The sequence below is a fragment of the Cebus imitator genome, unplaced genomic scaffold, assembly GCF_001604975.1.
Source record: "Cebus imitator isolate Cc_AM_T3 unplaced genomic scaffold, Cebus_imitator-1.0 Scaffold8, whole genome shotgun sequence".
Lineage (NCBI taxonomy): Eukaryota > Metazoa > Chordata > Mammalia > Primates > Cebidae > Cebus > Cebus imitator.
The window spans coordinates 10022990-10047068 of record NW_016107323.1 but is presented as its reverse complement, the minus strand read 5'-3'; the positions used below and the strand labels follow the sequence as shown (position 1 = coordinate 10047068).

The 24079-nt window shown below is 47.9% G+C and overlaps 1 protein-coding gene across 4 annotated transcripts in view; it reads right to left on the bottom strand.

Annotated features, from left to right (window-relative positions):
• The window catches only part of OAS3 (2'-5'-oligoadenylate synthetase 3), a 28700-nt gene that overhangs the window by 3345 nt on the left and 1276 nt on the right, over positions 1 to 24079 (bottom strand). The window contains exons 2-13 of one of the 4 annotated variants that reach the window (XM_017543086.2): positions 20662 to 20944; positions 17535 to 17710; positions 15206 to 15444; positions 14073 to 14226; positions 13004 to 13348; positions 11239 to 11521; positions 7521 to 7696; positions 5839 to 6089; positions 5301 to 5445; positions 4367 to 4540; positions 2431 to 2716; positions 100 to 435 (exon numbers count right to left, since the gene is read on the bottom strand). In XM_017543086.2, coding sequence (XP_017398575.1) covers positions 356 to 435; positions 2431 to 2716; positions 4367 to 4540; positions 5301 to 5445; positions 5839 to 6089; positions 7521 to 7696; positions 11239 to 11521; positions 13004 to 13348; positions 14073 to 14226; positions 15206 to 15444; positions 17535 to 17710; positions 20662 to 20944 — 2592 coding nt within the window. In that variant the 3' untranslated portion in view covers positions 100 to 355. Of the gene's footprint in view, positions 1 to 99; positions 494 to 2430; positions 2717 to 4366; positions 4541 to 4563; positions 4825 to 5300; positions 5446 to 5838; positions 6090 to 7520; positions 7697 to 11238; positions 11522 to 13003; positions 13349 to 14072; positions 14227 to 15205; positions 15445 to 17534; positions 17711 to 20661; positions 20945 to 24079 lie in introns of those variants that run through there. The other 3 variants (XM_017543069.2, XM_017543076.2, XM_017543096.2) reach the window with 3 other exon arrangements.

Genomic DNA, 24079 nt, shown 5'->3' with positions numbered 1-24079 from the left:
ACTGGGCCCTGCCCCTTTAGGAGGAGTCATGCCCCTCCCCTGACCATGCTCCTCCCTTACCCCCAAAGGGCACTTCCTTTGGCACCTTAGATCTCTCACCTTCACTGGCCATGGCTGGATAGGGATGCCATTCCGTCCCATGCAGCACAGGGCAGAAATGCAGGCTGCAGCTTCCTTGGCCAACAGGTCCCAGCGGGCACTGTGGCCCAGGTTTCCTGTTGGGTCAGCTGGATCCAGGATGATAGGCCTGTAATTCCCAAGCAGGGTCAGTCTTACTCCTGGCAACATCTAGGTGTCCACCTGTGGCACTGGCTGGGCTACTTTCCCTTTTCATCTAACACTTTGCAGGGGCTCTTCAGCTTGGTGGGGCGAGAGACAATGAAGTCCCGCTGCAGCTCTGTGAAGCAGGTGGAGTACTCGCCCGCATTGCTGTAGCTGTGGATGAGGTCAACGTAGACTCGAGAGCTGGGCCTGGAGCCAGAGACCAGCTGGCCTGGAGACGGGGAGATTGCTACCATCACTCCGGTTCCCACAATCTCCCAGTGGGGCCAAATTAGAAAGGACTTCTGAGATCCCCTACTTCTTGGGTGTTTTCCGAAGGGTGGTTCGGGATCCACTGGGAGGCCACAGGGTGTATTCAGGTGGACACAGGTGTGGCATGACCCACATGAAATCCCTGGTGACAGTCATACTCCCTTTTCTGCCCCCTTTCAAACCATCTGCATACTCATCTTGGAAAAAGTCTCAGCTGGGAACTAGCCTATCTTTAAGACCTCTCTAATACTTGCTTATCTTTCTCTCTAACCAAGGGAGGGCAGGCCTCAGTGTTACAGCCTCCTGTAAGTGATGGAGCTGTATATAGAGTTGACATCACCATTCTGGTTACATTGCACTTAAAGGCATTCCTTAATATCCAATTCTTGCTCGCTGAGCTGAGGAACTGAATAGATTCAGATAAATTTCTGGGCCGGGTGCAGCAGCTCAGATCTGTAATTCCAGCACTTTGGGAAGCCACTGCAGGGGGATCATATGAGGCCAGGAGTTCCATACAGGCTGGGCAACATAGTGAGATCCCCATCTCTACAAAAAAATCTGTAAATTAGCCAGGGATGGTGGTGTGTACCTGTAGTCCCAGCTTCTCAGGAGGCTGGGGCAGGAGGATCACTTGAGCCCAGGAATTTGAGGCTGCAGTGAGTCATGATCATGCCACTGCACTCCAGCCTGGGTGATAAGGTAAGACCCTGTCTCTTAAAAAAACATTTCATGTGATTCCCTCCCTTGGCCACCTGCTCCCTCAAACTCAGAAACCAAATAAATTCAGACATGAGGGATTTTCTCACTCTGAAAACTCTGCTAACCAGACTGAGAGTTGAAGACATATGAAGAGAGTTGTGTCTATTTTGTTCAAGGCTTTATTTTTGGTGGCTGGTAGAGCACTAGGCAGGTCTGAGAACCAGTGAGCCAAGCCATTCGCCTCAAGTGTTAGAGATCAGGAAAGTGTGGGCCGGGTGTGGTGGCTCACGCCTGTAATCCCAGCACTTTGGGAGGCTGAGGCGTGTGGATCACCTGAGGTCGGGAGTTCGAGACCAGCCTGACTAACATGGAGAAACCCCATCTCTACTAAAAATACAAAAAATTAGCCGGATGTGATGGCGCATGCCTGTAATCCCAACTATTCAGGAGTCTGAGACAGGATAATCACTCGAACCTAGGAGGTGGAGGTTTCGGTGAGCTGAGATGGCACCACTGCACTCCAGCCTAGGCAATAAAAGCAAAACTCCATCTCAAAAAAAGAAAAGAAAGAAAGAAATCAGGAAAGTGAGGATCAGAGAGGGGAGTGTCTATGCCTACAGTCACACAGCAAACCAGCACCCCTGGCACCTTTCCTTGGTTGGCTGTATGCTCACACTTGTTCTGGGAGCTGATCTGGGTCTCACTTGCCTCTCCAGCTGTGGACTGAGGCTGTATCCAGTGCCGCGGACAGTGTGACTTTAGGCACAGAGTAGACGCCGGTACTGAATGAACCAAATAAACGGATCTGCAGCAGGAAGAGGTGGGAGGCACACAAACACGCGAAGCTGGGAATGTGCAAGAAACGTCGACGTCCTTACTGTCAGATGTGAGCTAAAGACACTGGGACTCAGGACAGGAAGTCCCTTGTTCAAGGTCACTCAGCATGTTCGTGGAATATCTGGGACTAGAACCCAGCTTGAGGCCACTGTCGGCCCACAGAATGCCTACGTAAATTAGAAAAAGGTGGCCTCTTCTTTAAATACTTGGCTGGAAAGCTGTGATGAACATACGCAACTACAATGCCTGCAATGACGTAAACAGGTGTGGCCTGGTTGTGCACTGTGCAGCCTCTACAACTGCCCATGGCGTCCCTGCCTCTGTATTTCCCCCTCTCAGGCCTACGCCAGGGTACCTCACCTAGAGCATCAAAGGCTGGCAGCACGTCAAAGTCCACACTCTGGTCCAGCATCGTCTGGGAAGTCAGTGAAAAGCTCAGCACGCGGGGATTCTCCCATTTGGAGACCTCAAACTTGACCTCGAACTGCTGCTCCTGTTGACATGCCTCCAGCTGGGCTCGGATCTCAGAGATGATCTCGGCCCGCTTGTTCCCCTGCTCAGCGAACTGGCTGAAGCAGCTGAGGAACACCACGAGGTCGGCGTCTGAGCGGCCTCGCAGAGCTGTGCCTTTGGCTGAAGAGCCGCCCTGGAGAGGACATGGCAGGTGGCTCAACCCTTGAAGCATGGCTTGGTGTCCTCTTGCCTGTGGGTTCTGAACTATGAGTTAGAAAACCTGCTGTGTGACCCTGGACAAGTCACCTAACCTCTCTGTGTTATATCTTTAATATGGTTTGATTGTAAGAAAAAGAAGCATGCAAGAGATAAGTTTAAACCTTTCAACAAATGCAAACATTTCTTAATCCATCATGTTTTGTGACTGGAGAGGATTTGGTGTTTTGTTTGTTGGTTGGTTTTTGGGAGCCTGCAGCTCCCAAGCCTGTTGGCACCTGGAAGGCTTTTACAAATGACTAATGGCTGGGTCCCACTCCCCAAGACTGCGATTTAATTTTTCCTGGGTCGGGGCTTGGGCATCGGCATATTTTTTTAAAAACTGTGATTCCAAGGTCAAGCCTGGGAAGCCAGGGTTGAGAACCAGTGAGCCAGGCCACTCGCCTCAAGTGTTAGGAACCAGGAAAGTGAGGATCAGAGAGGGGGTGTGTATGCCTAGGGTCACACAGCAAACCAGCATCCCTGGCACTTCTCCTTGGCTAGCTCTATGCTCACACTTTCTGGAGCTGATCTGGGTCTCACTTGCCTCTCCAGCTGTGGGCTGAAGATGTATCCAGTGCCATGGACAGTGTGACTTTTTGTATACCCCCAGCATCCTTCCACCTGGGATCAACGTCCTGGAGTTCTTTGAAGGGAACACCCCTACTCCACACTCAGCCCCTGAGGTCTGGGCAGGGACCACTCCACCATGTGATCTAGTCTTGGCCACTCAGAGCATAGCATCTCACTAGCCCCACAACTGGTTTAGGGGTTGGTAGGTTACCCAAGCCAGGCCAATGAGACTCAATTCCAAGACTTTTATTTGAATTTTGAGAAAAAAACTCCCCGACCGGGCGCGGTGGCTCAAGCCTGTAATCCCAGCACTTCGGCAGGCCGAGGCGGGTGGATCACGAGGTCAAGAGATCGAGACCATCCTGGTCAACATGGTGAAACCCCGTCTCTACTAAAAAATACAAAAAACATTAGCTGGGCATGGTGGTGCGTGCCTGTAATCCCAGCTACTCAGGAGGCTGAGGCAGGAGAATTGCCTGAACCCAGGAGGCGGAGGTTGCAGTGAGCCGAGATCGCACCATTGCACTCCAGCCTGGGTAACAAGAGTGAAACTCCGTCTCAAAAAAAAAAAAAAAAGAAAAAAGAAAAAAACTCCCCTTTCTGGAAGCTTAGAGCCGACAAAGACCACCATATGTTAAGGGCCTAACCAAGGCACGAGAAAGAAAAACCAAGAACTGGAGAGAAAAACTGAGTCTTGATGATGCTGCCTGGGCTTCTGGATCTAGCTATGCCTGAAAGCAGCCCTACCCCAGGACTTTCCAGTTACATCAGCCAGTACATTCCTTTGTTGCCTCTTTTGAGTTGGGTGTCACTAGCAACCAACCAAAAGAGACGTTTTGGACATATCTGAGCCTCTCTCTGCCATCCTCCCATGACCACTTTCAGGCTCTTTCGTGATGCCTGGCTTTGTGCTGGCTGCTACGAGGGCCACGGAAGTGGGTCAGGCCTGGCCCTGGCCTGGGAGAGATCAGCATCTTGCAGGACATTGCTTGCCTACAGCTCTCTGAGGACTCACCTTGACCACCTTGATCACTTTGATGGGAGAATTCCGGAAGCAGTTTTCCCTCAGAAATGAACAGATGGTATCAACGGCCTTGTTCACCTGGCCCAGGAACTGGCGGTTGGGCTGGAGAAATTCACTGATGAACTTGTCAAGGTCCCCAGCTGGGGTTTGGTAAAGGAGGGCGGGCTGCAGAGAGAATCCAGGTGGGGCCAGCTTGAGACAGGACTCCCAGTGCTCGCCCAAGCCCTGCCCCTTGATGTCCTCTAAGGACAAGACTCCCACTGCCTCCTATGTCCCTCTTGCCTTCTGAGCTGGTTGTTAGGTTCTGAGGTAGCATCAGAAGGACCTGAGATTGAGTTTTGGTTCCAGCACCAATACACAGCCTCAGTTTCCCCATGTTTACATGAGTGCAGTAATGAAGCCCGTGTCTCAATGGTTTGTCTTGAGTATTAAACGTTGGTTAAGAGACCCTGCAGCAAAATAGTAAATGTGATAAGATTATATCCTTTCGGGAGCTGCAAGTGGCTTACGTCTCAGTTTTCCTAGAAGCAGAGCCAATGGTGGGAATTCTTGGGCATGTGATTAACTGGGGCAGCGCTTGCAGGAGACGTGGAACGCAGACAGCAGCTGGGGGCGGAGAAGTAGCTTAGCAAAGCTGGGGGCTCAGCTGGAGACAAGCGTTTGCCTGACCCCACAGGGATCGCTGGAGCATGGACTGCATCACAGAGCCTGTTCTGCCTGGAGACAAATTTGGGCCTCTTGCACCCCTGTGTCACCCAAGCCCTGACTGGGACGTAGCAATCTGTGCATCTCATGGAAGGCAAGTCTCCAGAGAAGGGGTGGCTATGAGTTGGCAGCAACCAACACTCCTAGCAGCTGGGGATGGGTGCGCTGGCAGGTTAAGGGAACCTGACTGGGGGACAGGGAGCAGGGTCCTCCGTCTTACCATCACATCCCAGGGCTGTATAGGTGTCCCGTCTCTATTCAGAAAGCAGGCCTGCATCCCCAGCACTGCTGCATCCTGGGCCAACAGCTCCCAGCCACCCTTGCCCACGTTCCAGGTGGGATCAGCGGGGTCCAGGACCAGAGGTCTGGGGGCACAGCAGGTGGGTGGGTGGGGAGGGTGGGAGTCAGTGAAAGAGGAGGTGGGTGGGAGGGCTGAAGGGGCGAGTGTCAGGACCTCAGGGTTGGCGCAGCCTTGCTCAGGTGCAGAAGTGGTCTCAACTGGCTGCCTTGCTTGGAAAGCTATTGAGTGGCCTGTTCAATTGAGAAATACTATTGTATCATGCTAATAAAACGGGCCCTGGTTTCTTTGGGGACTCCTTATGTCCACACTTCCTCAACAAAGAGTCCAGAGGGAAGCAGAGTGAGGAGCGGGACGGCCACCCCAAACCCGACCTTGGATCCCTCCTGGATGACCGACTCCAGGGTGACAGTGGGGAGGAGGAGGATCAGAAAGCCAGGCAAAAGGAAGCAGTCTTCACCTGGGTTTTCGAAGCTGGCCAAGAAGGTGCATTCTCAGAGCTGGGTCCTCGGTGCTATAGTTGACCGTCCAGTAGACACAGAGCTGCTGATGCTGCTGCACAAGCCCCAGCACCGTCCGGAAACCCTGGGCCATGTTGAAACAGTCCTCCCTGCAGCCCTGCTCCCAGGCAAAGATGGTAAGGAGCTCCAGGGCGTAGGCTGGGGGCAGAGAGGCAGGGGCTGGTCGTTTTCCTTCATTCCGGGCCGCAACCTGTGTCACCCAAGGCCAACCAAAGATAAGTGATCAGTGGATGTGAGCTGAGTGTGGCCATAGCACTGGGGCAGGAAGGGAATACAGAAAACAGAAGCCCAGAAAGAACAGAAACTGGCTGGTGCTTCTCATTTTACAGGTGGGTAAACTGAGGTTCAGAGGAGGGTAGTGACTTATCCGAGGTCATACAGTGAGACTGAGGGCTCAGCTGTGGCTTTTGCCTAGTGTCTCCCCTCAAGGAATTTGGACATTTGAAACATCCTGAGTGTGTAACTCTAACTGAAGACAGAGGAATTGACCTACCCATCCATCACCAGCCTTTAGGAATATTTTAACATTAATCGCATAGCATGGGGTGGTCGTACGGGAATAAAGGCTGCAACGTATTCATCTTGGTATCCCAGCACCCATCACGATAGTTAGAAATAGTGGGTGCTCAACAGGTGTCTGTTGAATACAGGGATGCATGAATGCAAGTCAGCGTTCAGAGAGGTATTTAGTAAGGGAGCTCTGGAGGATGCTTGGAATTTGCTGCCACCCAAAGAGGAAACAAGGCTGAGGTGTGGTGGCTCACGCCTGTAATCCTAGCACTTTGGGAGGCCAAGGTGGGTGGATTACTTGAGCTCAGAAGTTCAAGACTAAACTGGACAACATGGTGAGACTCTTATCTCTACAAAAAGCACAAAAATTAGCCAGAAGTAGTAGTGCATGCCTGTAGTTCCAGCTACTGGTGGGGCTGAGGCAGGAGGATTGCTTGAGCCCAGAAGGTTGAGGCTGCAGCGAGCTGTAATCTTGCCACTGCACTCCAGCCTGGGTGACAAAGTGAAAAAAATGCTATGAAAGAATGTATTGGCTGATGTAACCCAAAAGCCCTGGAGTAGAGCTGTTCTCAGGCACAGCTTGATCCAGGAGCCCATAAAGAGTCATCAGCTTTTCTGTTCAGATCTTCTCTGTTCCGATGTTCTGGTTTTTATATCTTGGACAGGCCCTTACTATATGGTGGTCATTGCCAGCTCTTAAGCTTCCAGAAAGAAGAGTTTTCTTTTCTAAAAGTTTAAATAGAGATGTGTAATTTACATTTTCTAAAAATTGAAATAGGTGGGGGTAACAGCATAAGCAAAGGCTTGGAAGTGAAGGAAAAACAGAGAAAACATTTGCAGTGTCAAAAGAAAGAAGTGGATGGGCTAAAGAGAGACAGTGAATTCCAGGTACAAGAAACTAGGACTTCAGACTTGATGAAGAAAAGATTTTTTTCTAATAGTGGCTTCCAGATCTGGGCAGGAAATGGAGGATGGAGGAGGCAGCTTCTTCTGTTTTGGATGACCAATAAGAAGCAAAAGGGGGGAGATGTGGGTGTAAGGGAGGAGCTGATTGGCTGGCGTTGTTGCCACGATAGTGGCGGCTTCCTAGGAGGAGCCAAGGGCTACTCACCTGGCGGTACCAGTGCTTCACCAGTAGAATCAGGTTCTTCAGCTTGACGGGGCGAATGTTCACGAAGTTCCTCCGCAGCTCTGCAAAGCAGGCCTTATGCTCGCCCTCCTGGCAGCCACTGAGGAGGAGATTCGAGTAGACCTGGGGATTTGGTTTGATGCCAGAACTGAGCTGCCCTGTGGAGGTTTGAAACACCCTGAGCATGCTACTCCAATGGATGACAGCAGCATTTACTAACCCATCCATTCACCAGCCTTTATGAATATTCTAACATTAATCACCTAACACTGCAATCAATAATATACTATAACGCTGAATGACAATCAGAGCTTTCATTTTCTCAGCATCAATTCTGTACTGGATGCTTTTCAATAATTTTTGCTAATCCATCCAGTAACTCTGCAAGGTGGATAATCCTCTATTTATTTTTTGTTTTTTAAATTTTCCCCGAAAGCTGAAAGATGGATAATCTTGACCCAGAAAAGCTGTGTGACATAGTAGTTAAAGAAGTGAGGTTTAGAGGCCGATAAGCCTGGGTTCAAATCCACGCCAGGTAATTTTTGCCTCTTCCAGTCTAGTTTCCTCATCTGTAAAAGGGGATCAAAAGTAGCACCTATCCTTCTAAGGCTACTGTAGTAATCAATTGAAATCTGCATGTGAAATGCCTACAACAGTGCATAGAATACATCGTGTGCTCAGTAAGCAGTAATTATTGTTATTATTAACGTTATCCTCCAGAAGAAGAAAAACAAGGCACAGAGAGAAAGCTAGAATTGAGTCTCATTGCTCACTTTCTTAAGACTGGCCTCTGCAATAAATAAATGCCTTCTTCATGAAAGGTGACTGTAGAAGTTACCCACTGGCAGAACAGGGATTCAAGGAAGCTTGCTGCTAGGGCTCTGGGTTGGGGGAAAAGGAAAATCCCCTGTGAGAAACTGGGACCCCAATCCTGTGCTAGATGTGGATGTGAAGTCCAAATTTATAGTATCCACATGGTGAGGAAATCCCAGACTATTAAATTAATGCATAATCTCGCCTGGGAATTAGTGAAACTCTTGGAGTCAGGTAGAAGCAAAATGAAAACTTGGTCCCCCAAGGAATATTTCTCCAACCCAGGGCACAAGGAACTTCCACCGGAAAAGCAAATACAACAAAAGCTCCACAGACCCCAAAGATGAGTTCACAATAAAAAATTACAAACCACATGAGGACATGATGGACCATGAGGGAGAGGCAGGTGACACAAAAAATAGGAAAATTATCACCTCAAGAATTTGGGGGTAATAGGACAATCTGAGACACTAAAATAAGCATGTTGGCAATTATTAAAGACATCAAAGAAACTGAAACCACAATGAAAGAATTGAAGTCTATGAACAAATAACATATTGATTTAAGAAAGAGACAAACAGAACTTCTAGAGGTAAAAAAGTAATTGAAATAAAAAAAAATTAAGGATAGGCAGCAGAGTAGACATTATTTGAAGAGAGTTTATAAGCCAGAAGACAGGTCTGAGCCACTGAAAATCAGGCAGCCCTGACAGACAAAGAGATGGGAACAATGAGAGAGATGAAAAGCCATGGAGGATGAGCTAAGAAACCATCCAACGGAGTTCCAGAAGTAGAGAACAGAGGAGATAGGGGAGAGGCAGTATTCAAAGAGCTATTGGAAGACATCTCCCTAAAAGTAAAGGAAGAATTGAGCTCGCAGATTCAGGAGGGAAAGCACATTTCAAAGAGGACACATTAAAAAGAAATCCATACACAGATCTATCAAAGAGAAACTGAAGAATACTATGAACCAAGAGAAAGTCTTAGGGAAATCAAAACAAAATGAAGAAACAAAAAAACCACATGCACAAACGAAAAATAGATCATTACAACAAAAAAAATCAACAACGGACAGAAGACTTCTCATCAGCAACAACAGGTAAGAAGACAGCAGGCCTGAGGGGGAAAACAAGTGTCAAACATCAATGCAAGCATGAAGGTGAAACAGAAAGGGTTTTAGACAAAGCCTGAGAAAAATCTGTCACTTATAAATCCTTTCTGAAAAAGTACTAAAAGATGTCTTTCTGTAAGAAGGAAAATGAATCCAGAAGCGAGAACTGGAATCAAGTAGCAATGGTAAAAAAAATTTTGTTAATTATATTAATAGGTTTTAATTTGCATAGACTGTAGAAACAAACACAAAAAGAATCATCTCCCCTATTATTAGTGTCTGGTAGTTTAGTTCTAAGATATTAGTAAACCCTCAAAAAGCATTATACTATTGTTGCTTGCTTAATTTTTGTCTTTTAGCTTTGTGATGCCTGTAGAGGGTACAATTTAATAACACATGCTTGAAAATAAAGAGTGGAGAGGGTACACCAGGAAAATGCTGACAAAAGAGGACTGCTCACAATCAATATGAGACAAGAGACTTTAAGACAAAGATAACTTAGGAATCATGAAGATTAATACTTAATGATAAAAGAACAATCCAATAAAATATAATAATTATATGCTTATATGTCCTCAATAACATAGCCTCCAAATATTAAAAGCAAAACTTTACAGAATTGCAAGGAAAAATGGAAAAATCTCCATTCAGCACAGGAGATTTTAAGATATCTCACTCAGAAATTGAGAGACCAAACAAAAAATGATCTGAGCAAAAAATCATAAGCTAGATCTAAAGAAGTCTGCATTCTACAATGGAAAGCATGCGCTCTTTTTTTTTTTTTTTTTTTGGAGATGGAGTCTCAGTTCACTGCAACCACCGCCTCCCAGGTTCAAGCAGTTTTCCTGCGCAGCCTCCCAAGTGGTTGGGATTACAGCTGCACACCACCAGGCCAGGCTTTTCTTTTCTTTTCTTTTTTTGTATTTTTAGTGGAGACAGGGCTTCACTATGCCAGGCTGGTCGTGAACTCCTGACCTCGAGCGGCCTGCCTGCCTCAGCCTTCCAAAGTGCTGAGATTACAGGCATGATCTACCACGCCTGACTGGAAAGCATGCATTCTTTTCAACCATGGGCAACCTAGAAAATGCCAACAAATTCCAAAGAATTGATATCACATAGAGTATGTTTTCTGATTACAATCTAAAAAAAGATCATAAGTAAATGCCAAAAGCAAACAAAATCCCAAAATATCCGTTTGGAAAGCTACTTCCAAATATTCATGGATGAAAGAACGAGCAGTAATGCCATAGTTAAAAGTACAAAGTATTGAGACTGGAATGATAATACTAAATTATACATGTCGAACAAAAGATTTGCCTATAGCTAATGTGGCACTGAAACGGAAATGGGTAGCTTTAATTGCATTGACTAAAACTGACAGTTACTAAGCTAAGATTCACCTCCAAAAGTTAAAAAAAAATGAGCCATAAAGTAAACCCTCTAAAATAAGGAAGAAAATTATAACATGAGACATTTCTTTAAAAAAAAATACCAATCAGATATGTCTACTGTTAACATTTGTTAAATCTGAATTGGGGTACATGGGTATGTGATGTCTTTAGTATTCTGTATGCTTGAGACATTTCATAATTAAAATCTTTGCAAAGTTAAAGCGCTAGTTATAAGATTTGATGGTGATGATTACTTTCAATATCTCAAAGTAGTTTTCAATGCTTGGTCAAGCAGGAGAATTAGGATCACAAAGAGGACAGCACCCCTGTTAGATGGGCCCCTGAGGTCCCTATCACTCTCCAAGGCACAGGCTGGGCGCCCTCACCCACAGCATCAAAGGCAGGCAGCAGGCTAACATCCGCCCAGCTCTTCAGGGCCGTGGACACTAGCTGGAACTGCAGGGCCTCAGGCACATTCTGCTCAGGAAACTGAAGGCTCAGTTCTGAGACCTGGTCCTGCCACCCGGCTTCTAGCTGCACTCGCATGTCATCAAGGATCTCTGCGCGGCGGGCCCCCTGGTCCTTGTAGGCCGTGAAGCAGTTGAGGAAGATGATGAGTTCAACATCACAGTTATTCCTTAGGTCTGTGCCCCGGCCGAAGGAGCCCCCCTGTGGAGAGAAGAACAGCTCTGACCGGGGACCCTCTAGGAGCCTGGGAGTCAGACTATGATCGCATCACCTGCACCCCATCTACAACCTGGAAACTGCCCTCTCGCTGATGTCAGGTCTGGGCACTATGACAGAGGCCGACTGCATGGGTCCTGTGGCCTCTGAGAATCATGGCACAGAGTCAAGTTGTATCTGCCTGCACCTGCCCTCTGATCCATGAAGCCTGAGCAAAGCCAGACCAATCTGGAGCAACAGATAATGGGGGCGGCGACCAAACATTTTATACTACTCTGCAACGCCTACCGACTGCACATCTGCCAAACGAGGTCCCAAGGCCAAACAGGGCCTGCACTTGTGCTCTGCTGCCCTGTTTCCATCAATCCCCTCCCTCTCTTCTTCTTTCCTTCCTGCAACATTTAGTGAGCACTTACATGTAACGGGATATCACACGGGGTAGCACACATATGCCAGTACAGTAAGTGCTAACTAAATGTTTGTTGCAGGAAGGAAAGAAGAAAAGAGGATAAAAAATTTCTATTCTCCTGGAACTTACATGCTGGCTGGGGGAGGGGAGGAAGGGACCATCAGTAAACAGTAGGTCCGGAGAAGACGCAAAGCGTTGTGCAGAGCAGAAAGGGGACCAGGAGTGCAAGACTGCAATTTTAAATTGTGTGGTCAGGCCTCAGTGGAAGGGGACAGAGGGATACCAGGGCCCATCCTGCAGGACTTGAAGCCTGTGGGAAGTAGACAAGTTCCTTTTAAAAGTTTCCTTTCTTGTTAAAGAATAAGTGTGCTAATAACTTTGTTAAGCTCTACTCTATGTAGCTGTTAGACACGCCCTGCTTACAGGCACGACGTACATTCTACGTCCTTTTACTTTAACCAAGATATCTGTGCTGGACATGCTCACAGGCATGTCCCAGCTCTCCATTGCTTTTACCTGTTTAGAAAGTTTTTAAGTTTTTGGCCAACTGGGTTTTAGTTTAGATTGTGAGGTCTGGCTCCAGCCAACAGAGATCAGACACAGCGGTAAGGACAACCCCAAATGCGTAAGGGATAAATTTGTGTGTTTTCCTTTGTTCATTGTACTCTCATGACACAAGGGCTAGCGAAGGTACCCTTCCTGCAATCCAGGAAGTAAAAATTGTATTGCTGAAAGACCCTTTGTCTTAGTGCTAATTTTTCTTTGCAGCACTGAGCATCTATTTCTAACAAGGCCTCCTCTACACCCTGTGAAACCATGGAGGATTTTGAGCAGAGGAGAGAAGCAATTTGATTCTTGTAATAGTGTTTTTAAAATGGTATCATTAAAAAAAGAAAAACTAAGATGGCACTTGAATATATTTTATTTAAACGAGCAAACCATCCTTCCTGGGCCGTCCGGTTCCCCAGCCCAGCCTCAGCTCCGTTGCTGTAACTCCTTCCCCTCCCCACGGTGATCCCTCAATAGGGTCCCCCTGTGTCTCCAGTGGCCCAACTCACTTTGCTGACTCTTGAGGCTTTGTGAACACACTTCTCACGGAGGCAGCGCAAGATGACATCGATGGCCCTTTTCACCTGCTCCTGGAACTGGGGCCTTGGCTTCAGGTGGTCCTGGATGAAGCGGTCCAGCTCCTTGGTGGGGATCTGAGGCAGATCCAAGGCCATTCCCGGCACAGAGGGGGCGACACTGGCTGCCCCAGCGGCACCGGGAGCTGGGCATGAGGGTGGCTTGCTCCCTGCCCTTGGGTGCACAGCATTGCGGCTCTTGCTGTTTTTAGGGGTCTTCTGGTTAGGGTCTAGCTGGATGGGGTGGCCCAAACCTGAGCGCCTGGCACATGGAAGGCCCTGGAAGATCATTGAAGGAGCTGCCTCACTCAAGTGCAGAGGTTTCTGCAGCCTGACGCCTTCTCTCCCCAGCTCCCGCCCTTTGTACAGTCAGGGTGACTGAGGCTCAGAGAGCGGAATTGGGAGGGCCATGGCTAACCCACATGGCATCTTTGGGCAGATTTGAAAAAGGTGCATTTCTGAAGGGATAAACTGCAAAATGGGGCCCCTTGTGATGAGCAGAAAGGCCTGGTGGGCAGACAATAACTACAGAAAAACAAAGGGCTCCTTCCCCCGGGCAGTTTCAGCTTGGTGACTGGACTCTTTTACATGCCTGCTGCCTCTGCTTTTGGTTTGTTTGTTTGAGATGGAGTCTTACTCTGTCACCCAGGCTGGAGTGCAATGGTGGCATGCAATCACTGCAACCTCCACCTCCCTGGTTTAAGCAAATCTGCCTCAGCTTCCTGAGTAGCTGGGATTACAGGTGCCCACCACCATATTTTGTATTTTTAGTAGAGATGTGGTTTCACCATATTGGCCAGGCTGGTCTTAAAACTCCTGACCTCAGGTAATCTACCCACCTCGGCCTCCCAAAGTGCTGGGATTACAGCATGAGCCACCGCGCCCGGCCGCCTCTGCATTATAAAGCCTGTTCTACACCATATGGCACATAGTAGATGCTCAGAAAACACTGGACACATAAACAAAGTGCAAAACTGAAGGGTCCTGGGACCCCCTCACTCACTGGCCCTTCCCAGGGCTGCACTGGGTCCCCCGTCGCCTGTAGAAAGCACGGCTGGTCACAGCAGGATGCTGCCTCCTGGGCCAGCAAATCCCAGTGCCAGGTTGCCCCATTCCCCACGTCCCATGTGGGGTCAGCTGGGTCCAGGATCACAGGCCTGCAATTTCAGAGAGACAAGAAGGTTCTCATTAGCAAGAAAGTCAAGATCAGGGTTTCTGGAGTGAAACAGACCTGGTTCCAAGTGCATCTCTGCTACTTTCCAGCTGTGTGACCTGGGGCAGATGATTTACCTTCTCTGAGCCTCAATTTCCTCATCTGCACAATGAAGATCACAACCATGCCTGCCTTGATGAGCCGTTGTAGAGATTAACTTGGAGCAATGGTTCTCAACTCTGACTGCACATTGGAATCACAAGATAACAGGATCCACTCTCAAGGACTCTACGTTACAACCTACAATTCAGCAATTTCATTCCTAGGAATATTTCCAACAGATATGCATCTGCACTGAAAAACATGTCCAAGAATGTTTGTAACAGCCCTATTAGTAATAGCTCCAAGCAGAAAGAATGCAAATGTCCATCATCATAGAATGGACAACATATTTTGATAAATTCACACAATGGAATACTATACAGCAATAAAAAAGAATGACCCACAACGATACAGCTAAACCTCAAAGATTCAATCTTGAGGAAGAGAAGTCAGACACAAAAGTACATGTGGCATGATTCCATTTAAATAAGATTTAAGGAAAAGCACAACTGTAATTATAAACATGTAAGTGGGGTTATTTTGAAGGTTACTGACTGAGAGGGGCTGTGTGGGGTGCTGGAAATATTCTGGGTGGTGATTTCTAAGCATGCACTCTTCACAGTCATCAGAATGTTCACTATCTGCTATACATCAGCAAAGCATTCACACATAAAACATGTGGGGTCGGGCACTGGTATATTTTTTAAAACTCCCCCAGGTAATTTTAACGTGCATCTGGGCTGAATCCAGTAAATTAAAATGTGTACATGTAGCTTTGGCCCACACTCAAGCCCTCAGTAGATGTGACTGGTTTTATCCTTGTTAATTATCTCCCCCTGGCCCCAGGACAGGAGAGCAGGTGGTGGGATATTAGGAGGTACCTGGGTCTCTCAAGCTGCCGCTGCAAGAACCGCCCGATGGCAGGGTCCTCGAAGCCGTAGTTGATGGTCCAGAAAACACACAGGTGCTGATGCTGTTGGATCAGGTGCAGGACAGTCCGGAGGCCTTGGGCCAGGCTGAAAGCATCCTTCTTACAGCCCTGCTCCCAGGCGAAGATAGTCAGCAGTTCCAGGGCATAGACCGGGGGCAGCGTCTCCTTCTGCAACCCCTGTGGGAGCACCTGTGAGAGGGCATGGCAGGGGGCTCAGAAGGATGAAGGGGAGGAAAGAGAGCCAGCTCTCTGCAGAACCAGACTGGGGACCTTCCAGGCTGAGCCTGGGACAAGATGCTGTGTTCCAACCCTGTTTCAATCACAAGTGGCATTTCTCACCAGCCCTCACTGGCGGCTTCGGCAAAGTGGTGGCTTGTATGATGGGGAAGTAGCGGGAGGGAGGGGTGTAAGTTTTAAGCCCCCAGGCAAGGAGCAGTCAGAGAGAAGCCAAGGGTAGTCTGAAACTGCTACCTATCCTCAAATAAAGGTCAAGCAGATCTTCGGTCCCCGTTGTGTGGCTGACTGGAGAAGGACATCAAATGGTTGCCCTCCCACCGCTGGGGTGGGGTGGGGCAGTGGGCCAGGGCTCTGTCCTTCCCTCCTTGCTGCCCCCTCCCAAAATGCATGATTTCTACTTGTGTACCATATACTTGGGATCTCCATGTAACAGGGAGGGATTACTCCATGCCAGGGCAAGAATCCCAGGCCTCTGGGTAACTCCGGAGTGGATGCTTCAGCTTGCCAGCAGCTGACCCACCTGGCCTGAGGCACCCAGCATCTCCACATTCCCTCCATTCACCCCCTCTCTGTGGGGTTACAAACACACCTGGGTGCACATATGTACCTACCACCCAGGTCAAGATAGAATTTCTAACGCCCAACCAGGCTGGCTCCATAGTTGTATTAATTAATTAATTAATTAATTAACTTATAGACAGGGTCTTCCTCTGTTGCCCAGGCTCAAGTACAGTGGCTCAGTCATAGGTCACTGCAGCCTTGAAATCCTGGCTCAAGTGATCTTTCCACCTCAGCCTCCTGCATAGAGAGGACCACAGGCATGAACCACCATACCCAGCAGTTTGCCCTTTTAAGAAGTACCAGGCTATTAGTATTTCTACCCCGGGAGAATCATATGTGGGAAGAAGCTGAGTAAGATTTACAGACGCATATATTTCTTTATGTGCAAGTGGAGGAAACAGACGCCCAGAGAAGGCTAGAAACTTGTCCAGGGTCACACAGTAAGAAGATGGCTGAGCCAGGATTGGAATCCAGAATCTCCTCATAGCTAGACCTCCTTATGATGACTAGTCCATCAGAAGGACCAAGCCATACGCTGCAAGATTTTGGGGGAGCCTGTTCCCTCATTTCTAGGCACAAGCTGGACACACTTCCCTCAGCGCATAAGAGTCTGTCAATAAACATGAACAGAGCAAGGGAGCATCCCTGGGGCTGGGGATCAAGGTATATTGACTACATATTACCTCATACCAAAGCAGATAGGCCAAAGCCCTGAGTATGAAAAGAAATACAATGGAAAGCAATCGGATGGCAGGAAATAGGAAAGAATCATTTTACAAAGTCAGGACAGGGAAAGACTTTTTTTTTTTTTTTTTTCTTAACATGGAGTCTGGCTCTGTCGCCCAGGCTGGAGTGCAGTGGTGCAATCTTGGCTCACTGCAACCTCTGCCACCTGGTTTTCAAGTGATTCTCCTGCCTCAGCCTCCTAAGTAATTGGGATTACAGGCATGCGCCACCACGCCTGGTTACTTTTTTGTATTTTTAGTAGAGACAGGGTTTCACCATGTTGGCTAGACTGGTGTTAAACTCCTGACCTCAAGTGATCCACCTGCCTTGGCCTCCCAAAGTGCTGGGAATAAAGGCGTGAGCCACTACACCCAGCAGGATGGGAAAAGACTTCTTAAGACACACAAAGAATAAATCATTTTTAAAAGGCTATATCTAAGTACATTAAAATTTAAATATTTTGTCTGACAAATAACTTTTAAACAAAGCAAAAGCCCAAGACACAGACTGGAAGAATGTTGGAAGAATGCCTTATATTAACTAAATAAGGATCAGTATCTACAACACATAAAGAGCTTCAACAAATCAATAACAAGACAGGTAACCCAAGAGAAAATAATGCACAAGAGACATAAACAGACAATTCCCAGAAAGAGAACATGAATGGCCACTAAATGTAAGACAATAGTTTCATGACCATGACAGTACAAAGCAAATAGTCACACGTCTGGAGCAGCCCTTCCCAGTGGCTTCACCTGGCGGTACCAGTGCTTCACCAGCAAGATCAGGTTCTTCAACTTGGCTGGGCGAATGTTCACAAAGTTCCTCCGCAGCTCTGTGAAGCAGGCTGCGTACTCGCCCGCTTGGCAGCCACTGTTGAGGAGGGTGGAGTAGACTCGTGGCTCAGGTTTGATGCCAGAGGCAGCCTGACCTGTTAACATGAAGCACTGTGAGTTAGGAATGGTGCTAAGGACACAGGATGGAGGATGGTATTGGTGCCGAGCTCAGCCTGGGCTGCTGAGAGAGAACGGGAAAAATTTGGAGGGGAAGAAATCTGGCAACATGGGAGTTGGGGGACTGGGAAGAGAGCCTGGAACTTTTCAGGAAGCAGGGAAGAAGAGCAGCACTCCAGAATGCAGAGGGAGAGTTCCTCCATCCCAAATGGCCAGGCAGTATCTAGAGCACCAGCTCAAACAGGAGCAGATGCCTTCCAAGATGGCTAAACAGGAAAGATGCTTCCAGCTGAGTCAGCAGTACCGGCAGTCTGGCAATTCTCTCCTCCCTGAGCTTTCCTGAAAACATCACTCTACACACCCTTAATTAAAGGGTGCTATGGAGAGGAAAATGATGCCCAAGAAATAAAAGGCAAAAAGCCCTGATCCTTTAGCAGTGGTTGCGATGGCTTTCACCTGTAATCCCAACACTTTGGGAGGCCAAGGTGGGCAGTTTATATGAGGTCAGGAGTTCAAGACCAGCCTGGCCAACATCGTGAAACTCGGACTCTACTAAAAATATACAAAAATTAGCCAGTCATGGTGGCACTTACCTGTAATCCCAGCTACTCTGGAGGCCAAAGCATGAGAATCGCTTGAACCCAGGAAGTGGAGGTTGCAGTGAGCTGAGATCGTGCCACTGCACCCCAGCCTGGAGGACACAGCAAGACTCTGTCTCTGAAAATACACACACACACACACACACGCACACACACACACACACACACACACACACAAATTTACTGCCTACAGGGTACCAGGTGGAAGGTTTTTACATGTATCTCCACCACAGCCCCATGAAGCAAGTACAATTCTTCATCTCATTTGATAGCTGAGGATTCCACGCTTTCCCCAAGGTTATACGGCCAGCATGCCATGCAGTCGGGATTTGAGCTCAGAGCCAGTGGACTTTACATTATGCACCTTCTCCTCCCCGGCTCCCACAGGCATGGCTTGGGGGAAGTAAACACTCTCCATAATTCCCCGAGGTTGCTGCTGTCGCTTGCCTGCTGTGTGGCTTTGGGTGGGTCACTGTATGTCTCTGAGTCTGTTTCCCCATTAGTGAAATTAAAGCTGAAACAGTAGAGACCTCATAGGTTTGTTATGAATAATCCATGAGATAAAACCTGTCAAGTTCTTGGAATAGTTAAGCATTTAATATGTAGTAACTAGTATGATTAATACATGTGTACCTAGGCTGGGTGCAGTGGCTCATGTCTGTAATCCCAGCACTTTGGAAGGCTGAGGTGGGTGGATCATTTGAGCCCAGAAATTCAAGACGAGCCTAGGTAACATGGTGAAACCCTATCGCTACAAAAAAAATACAAAAATTGGCCAAATGTGGTGCGTGCCTGTAGTCCCAGCTACTTGGGAGGCTGAGGTGGGAGGATTGCTGGAGCCCAGGATGGAGGTTGCAGTGAGTCAAGATCACACAACTACACTCTAGCCTGGGTGACAGAGTGAGACCCTGTGTCTGTGGGCTGGGCGCAGTGGTTCATGCCTGTAATCCCAGCACCTTGGAAGGCCGAGGCCAGTGGATTATGAGGTCAGGAGATCGAGACCATCCTGGCCAACACAGTGAAACCCTGTCTTTACTAAATATATAAAAATTAGCCATGTATGGTGGCACCTGTAGTCCCAGCTACTTGGGGGGCTGAGGCAGGAGAATTGCTTGAACCCAGGAGGTAGAGGTTGCAGTGAGCCGAGATCACACCACTGCTCTCCATCTTAAAAAAAAAAAAAAAAAAAAAAAAAAAAAAGAAAAAGTGTGTACCTGTGTGTGTATGTGTACCCAGTAAGTGGGTACACTAGGCATGGGATACCAGGTATAGGGGAATGTGGCTATCTGCCCAAAGGATAAAGCTATCCCCCAGATCATCAAGGCAAATAATAATCATAACAACAATAATAGAAAGGACAATAGAAATAATAATTGTGAACACTCTACAGCCCTTATCACATGCTAGACATTCTTGCCTTTTTTTTTTTTTTTTTTTTTTTTTAAAGTTTTTTTTTTCTTTCTTTCTTTCTTAGAAGAGTCTTATTCTGTTGCTCAGGCAAATAGATTGTAGTGGCGAAATCACAGCTCACTGCAGCCTCCGTGGCCTGGGCTCAAGCAATTCTCCCACCTCAGCCTCCCCAGTAGTGGGACCACAGGGAGGCATGCACTGCTACACCTGGCTATTTTTTTAAATTATGTGTAGAGATTAGGTCTTGCTATTTTGCCAAGGCTGGTCTTGAACTCCTGGGCTTAAGTGATCCTCTCACCTTGGCCTCCCACAGTGCTAAGATTACAGGCATGAGCCACTGCGCCTGGCCAAGAGGCACACTTTCAAGTTTGTTACATCTATTAATGCATTTAATTCTTCTGACAACTCTGTAACATTACCATTATCCCCACTGTTATTATCCTTATTTTACAGATGAGGACACAGAGGCATATTTTTAATCTTAACTCGAGCATAGGTATATTACGAAGAAGAATGCAAAAATCACATTCATGTTTTCAAGATATAAGACAAGATTTTGCAGAATTCTGGTTTTGTCCCCAGACCCCAACTGCTAGCCACATGTCTAATTGGCTTAGCTTTTGGGAGTATTTGCGGAAGGGTTGAGCAGTAACCGCTCCAGGCAGTAGCTGAAGGAAACTCCCAGATGCCTGGGGGAGGACCAAGTATCTTGACAGCAGGACCACAGATCCAGGAGGATGTGGGCTTTCTCTGCCTTTGTCTAGCACAAGTCTAATATGTTCAGTACACAGAGTGAGGCTGAGAGAGGGGTAGAGGCTGGCCCAGGTCACACAGCAACGGTGGCTGGGCTAGAACTGGAAGTCCTCTGCTATTCCCAATGATTTTGCCCCCAATTCTGGAATGGTCCAGGAACCCCTTACCCAGGACATTGAAGGCAGGCACCAGGCTAACATCCATCCAGTCCTCAGGATCTCTGGATGTCAGGCGGAACTGCAGGGCCCCAGTCATGTGCTGCTCAGGAAACTCGAGGCTCAGACCAGGGACTGGGCTCTGCCACCAGGATTCCACCAATGTCCGCATTTCACTGAGGATCTCTGCACGAAGGGTCCTCTGGTCCTCATAGCTCTTGAAGCAGTCGAGGAAGATGACAAGTTCAGAATCACAGCCACCCTTGAGAGCTGTGCCCCGGCCAAAGGAGCCTCCCTAGGCAAAGAAAGGTAACTCAAAACTCCATACTGTACAATTCGGGTGCCCTTACAGCCCGGCAGGCAACGTGAGTGAGGCGAGTGTGCTGGGGAGACACTGTGGCCATCAGGCTGCAGGCATCGAAGCCATGCGGCAATGTGGGTCCAGGGTAGCCAGGTTTAAGGTTTCAAGAGAAGCAATTTTAATAGGTAAACCCATAGTTTTTCATTTTTGTTTTTTCCATAGAAACAGGGTCTTGTTCTGTCACCCAGTCTGGAATGCAGTGCCATAATCATAGCTCACTGTGGCCTTGAACTCCTGGGCTTAAGCGATCATCCTGCTTCAGCCTCTCAAGTAGTTGAGACTACAGGCACATGCCACCATGCCTGCCTAGGTTTTACTTTTTTGTTTTTGTTTTGTTTTGTTTTGTTTTGTTTTGTTTTTGAGATGGAGTCTCACTGTCACCCAGGCTGGAGTGCAATGGCACAATCTCGGCTCACTGCAACCTCCACCTCCCGGGTTCAAGCAATTCTCCTGCCTCAGCCGCCCGAGTAGCTGAGATTACAGGTGCTTGCCACTATGCCTAGCTAATTTTTGTATTTTTAGTAGAGATAGGGTTTCACCATATTGGTCAGTCTGGTCTCAAACTCCTGATCTCATGTGATCTGCCTGCCTTGGCCTCCCAAAGTTCTGGGATTACGGGCATAAGCCACCATGCCCAGCCTACATTTTTTTTTAAGAGATGGGATCTTGCTATGTTGGCCAGGCTGGAGTACAGTGGCTATTCACAGACATGATAGTAGCTCACTGCAGCTTGGAACTCCTGGGCTCCAGTGATCTTCCCACCTCAGCCTCCCACGTATCTGAGATTACAGGCATGTGCCACCATGCCAGGCTAAATCCATAATTTTATTTTTATTTTTATTTTTGAGACAGAGTCTTGCCCTGTTACCCAGGCTGGAGTGAGTGGCGCCATCTCAGCTCATTGCAACCTCTACCTCACGAATTCAAATGATTCTCCCACCTCAGCCTCCCGAGTAGCTGGGACTGCAGGTGTGCGTCACCACTCACACCCAGGTAATTTTTGTATTTTCAGTAGAGATAGGGTTTTATCATGTTGGCCAGGCTGGTCTGGAATTCCTGATCTCAAGTGATCTGCCCTCCTGAGCCTCCCAAAGTGCTGGGATTACAGGCATGAGCCACCGCGGCAGGCCTAAATCCATGATTTTTAAATGTTGGCAACTAACTTTTGAAAAACCTAAGACCACAGGTAAAACAAATTCTGCTTTGCAGAACACATGTTCGCAATCTTTGCTCAGAATGGGTACAGAACTGTGGTATGACTCACTGAATTTCCGAGACCAGTCCGGTCAGTGTTTCTTTTGGCAAAGCTTCCAGCCTGAGGATTTGGAAAGGAAACTCCTAAGCATTGTCAGAGCCACTGCTTTGCGTCTGGGATCTGACATCTCTAATCTCACTTCCAACACAAAACAACTGTGATGTAGTTACATGTGGTTGCAGATATGGGCAGTGAGGCTCAGAGTGGTGAAATGAGTTACACAGCCAGTAAACAGCAAGAACAAGGATTGAGCTGTTGATATTCACTCGGTGTGGCTGGCAAAGTACTAAATATTAGGAAAAGTTACACACTGTAATCTCAAACCTTTTGGAAGGCCAAAAGGTTTTATTGAGGCATGCTGAAGGCAGCCAGCTCACGAATATTAGCATAGGAAAGAGACAGAGACGATGAAAGCCCTCCCAGGTTAAGTCTGTTTGCCCCATTGTCCTTGTTTCCACTCTGTTTACTCATGTAAATTTTGTGCTGGGTGGTCCTCTCAGGGAAAGATCAAAGGGGAGTTACCTGTTGGTAGTGTTTACTCTAGGCCCAGAACCTAACGTTTTTATCCTTCATAAAACTATTCTTTTAACCATGTTAATTATCCACAAATGTGTTAACTTAGGACCTCTGTTGTAAAATCTTGACGGAATAAATGTGTGGACGGACAGAGGGTCTGGGTCGATTGGTTGCATTTCACCCTCTGAAAGCAGCCAACATCCATCCCTAGCCCACTTGTATCACTGAAGCAGGTGTGAGAGCGCATTCATTCATTCATCCATTGTTGAGCCAGGGTCTGCAGGCCAGGCTTCTGCAGGTGGTTGTTGACTTCTCATTGAGCCCTCCAAGCGCAAGTCTTGCCCTAAACTGGGACCCCTATTTATCCCGATGATTATGCCAGGCCTTTTACTTCCAGTTCCCACAATGTGGGGGCTGCTGACAACGTGGGAGCAGGGACTACTACAGGCTGGCCACCTCCTGCACGTTCTGCACACTCTCATCTCACTGAACCTTCCTTATAGCCCCGGAAGGAAGGTACCATTATGTGCTCACTTTACAGAGGAGGAAACAAAAGCACAGGGAGATTGTGCCAGAGACCCCTCCTCTGCACCCCCTTCCAGGGAAGCTAAGGATGCCAGGGCTTTCTCTTGCTGCACAAGAATCCCTCCTGTCCATCTCTGAGGTAAAAACGGGACTTCACACCTCCTTGGCTACAAGTCTCTCCTCCTCATTCCCTACCTCCCAAGCTGAGAGTCAGCCCCAGCAAACCACCAGGTACTCTGAGGCCATCTCTACTCTGTTTTCACCCCCTCTCCTGACAACCTCCAAATCTGCTCTGTCACATCCAGGTTCCCTCGACCACTCCTGGCACCCCCAAATTTACCCTGAGGATAAGATAGTTCATGACTTGCCTCCTCCCTGAATCTGCGAGTGTCCTGGGGTCGCAGTGGCATTGTGGCTGTATTTAAGTGACAAAAAGTGACTTTGAGCCTGGGCAACATGGTGAAATGCCGTCTCTACAAAAAATGCAAGAACTACCTGGGTGTGGTGGCTCACACTTGTAATCCCAGCACTTTGAGAGGCCGAGGCACTCTGGATTACTTGAGCCCAGGAGTTCCAGACCAGCCTAGGCAACATGGCAAAACTCAATCTCTACAAAAAATGCGAAAAATTAGCCGGGCATTGTAGTGTGCACCTATAGACCCAGCTACTTGGGAGGCTGAGGTGGGAAGATCACTTGAGCCCAGGAGGTGGAGGCTGGAGTGAGCTGAGATTGCATCACTGCACTCCAGCCTGGGGGACAGAGCAATACTGTC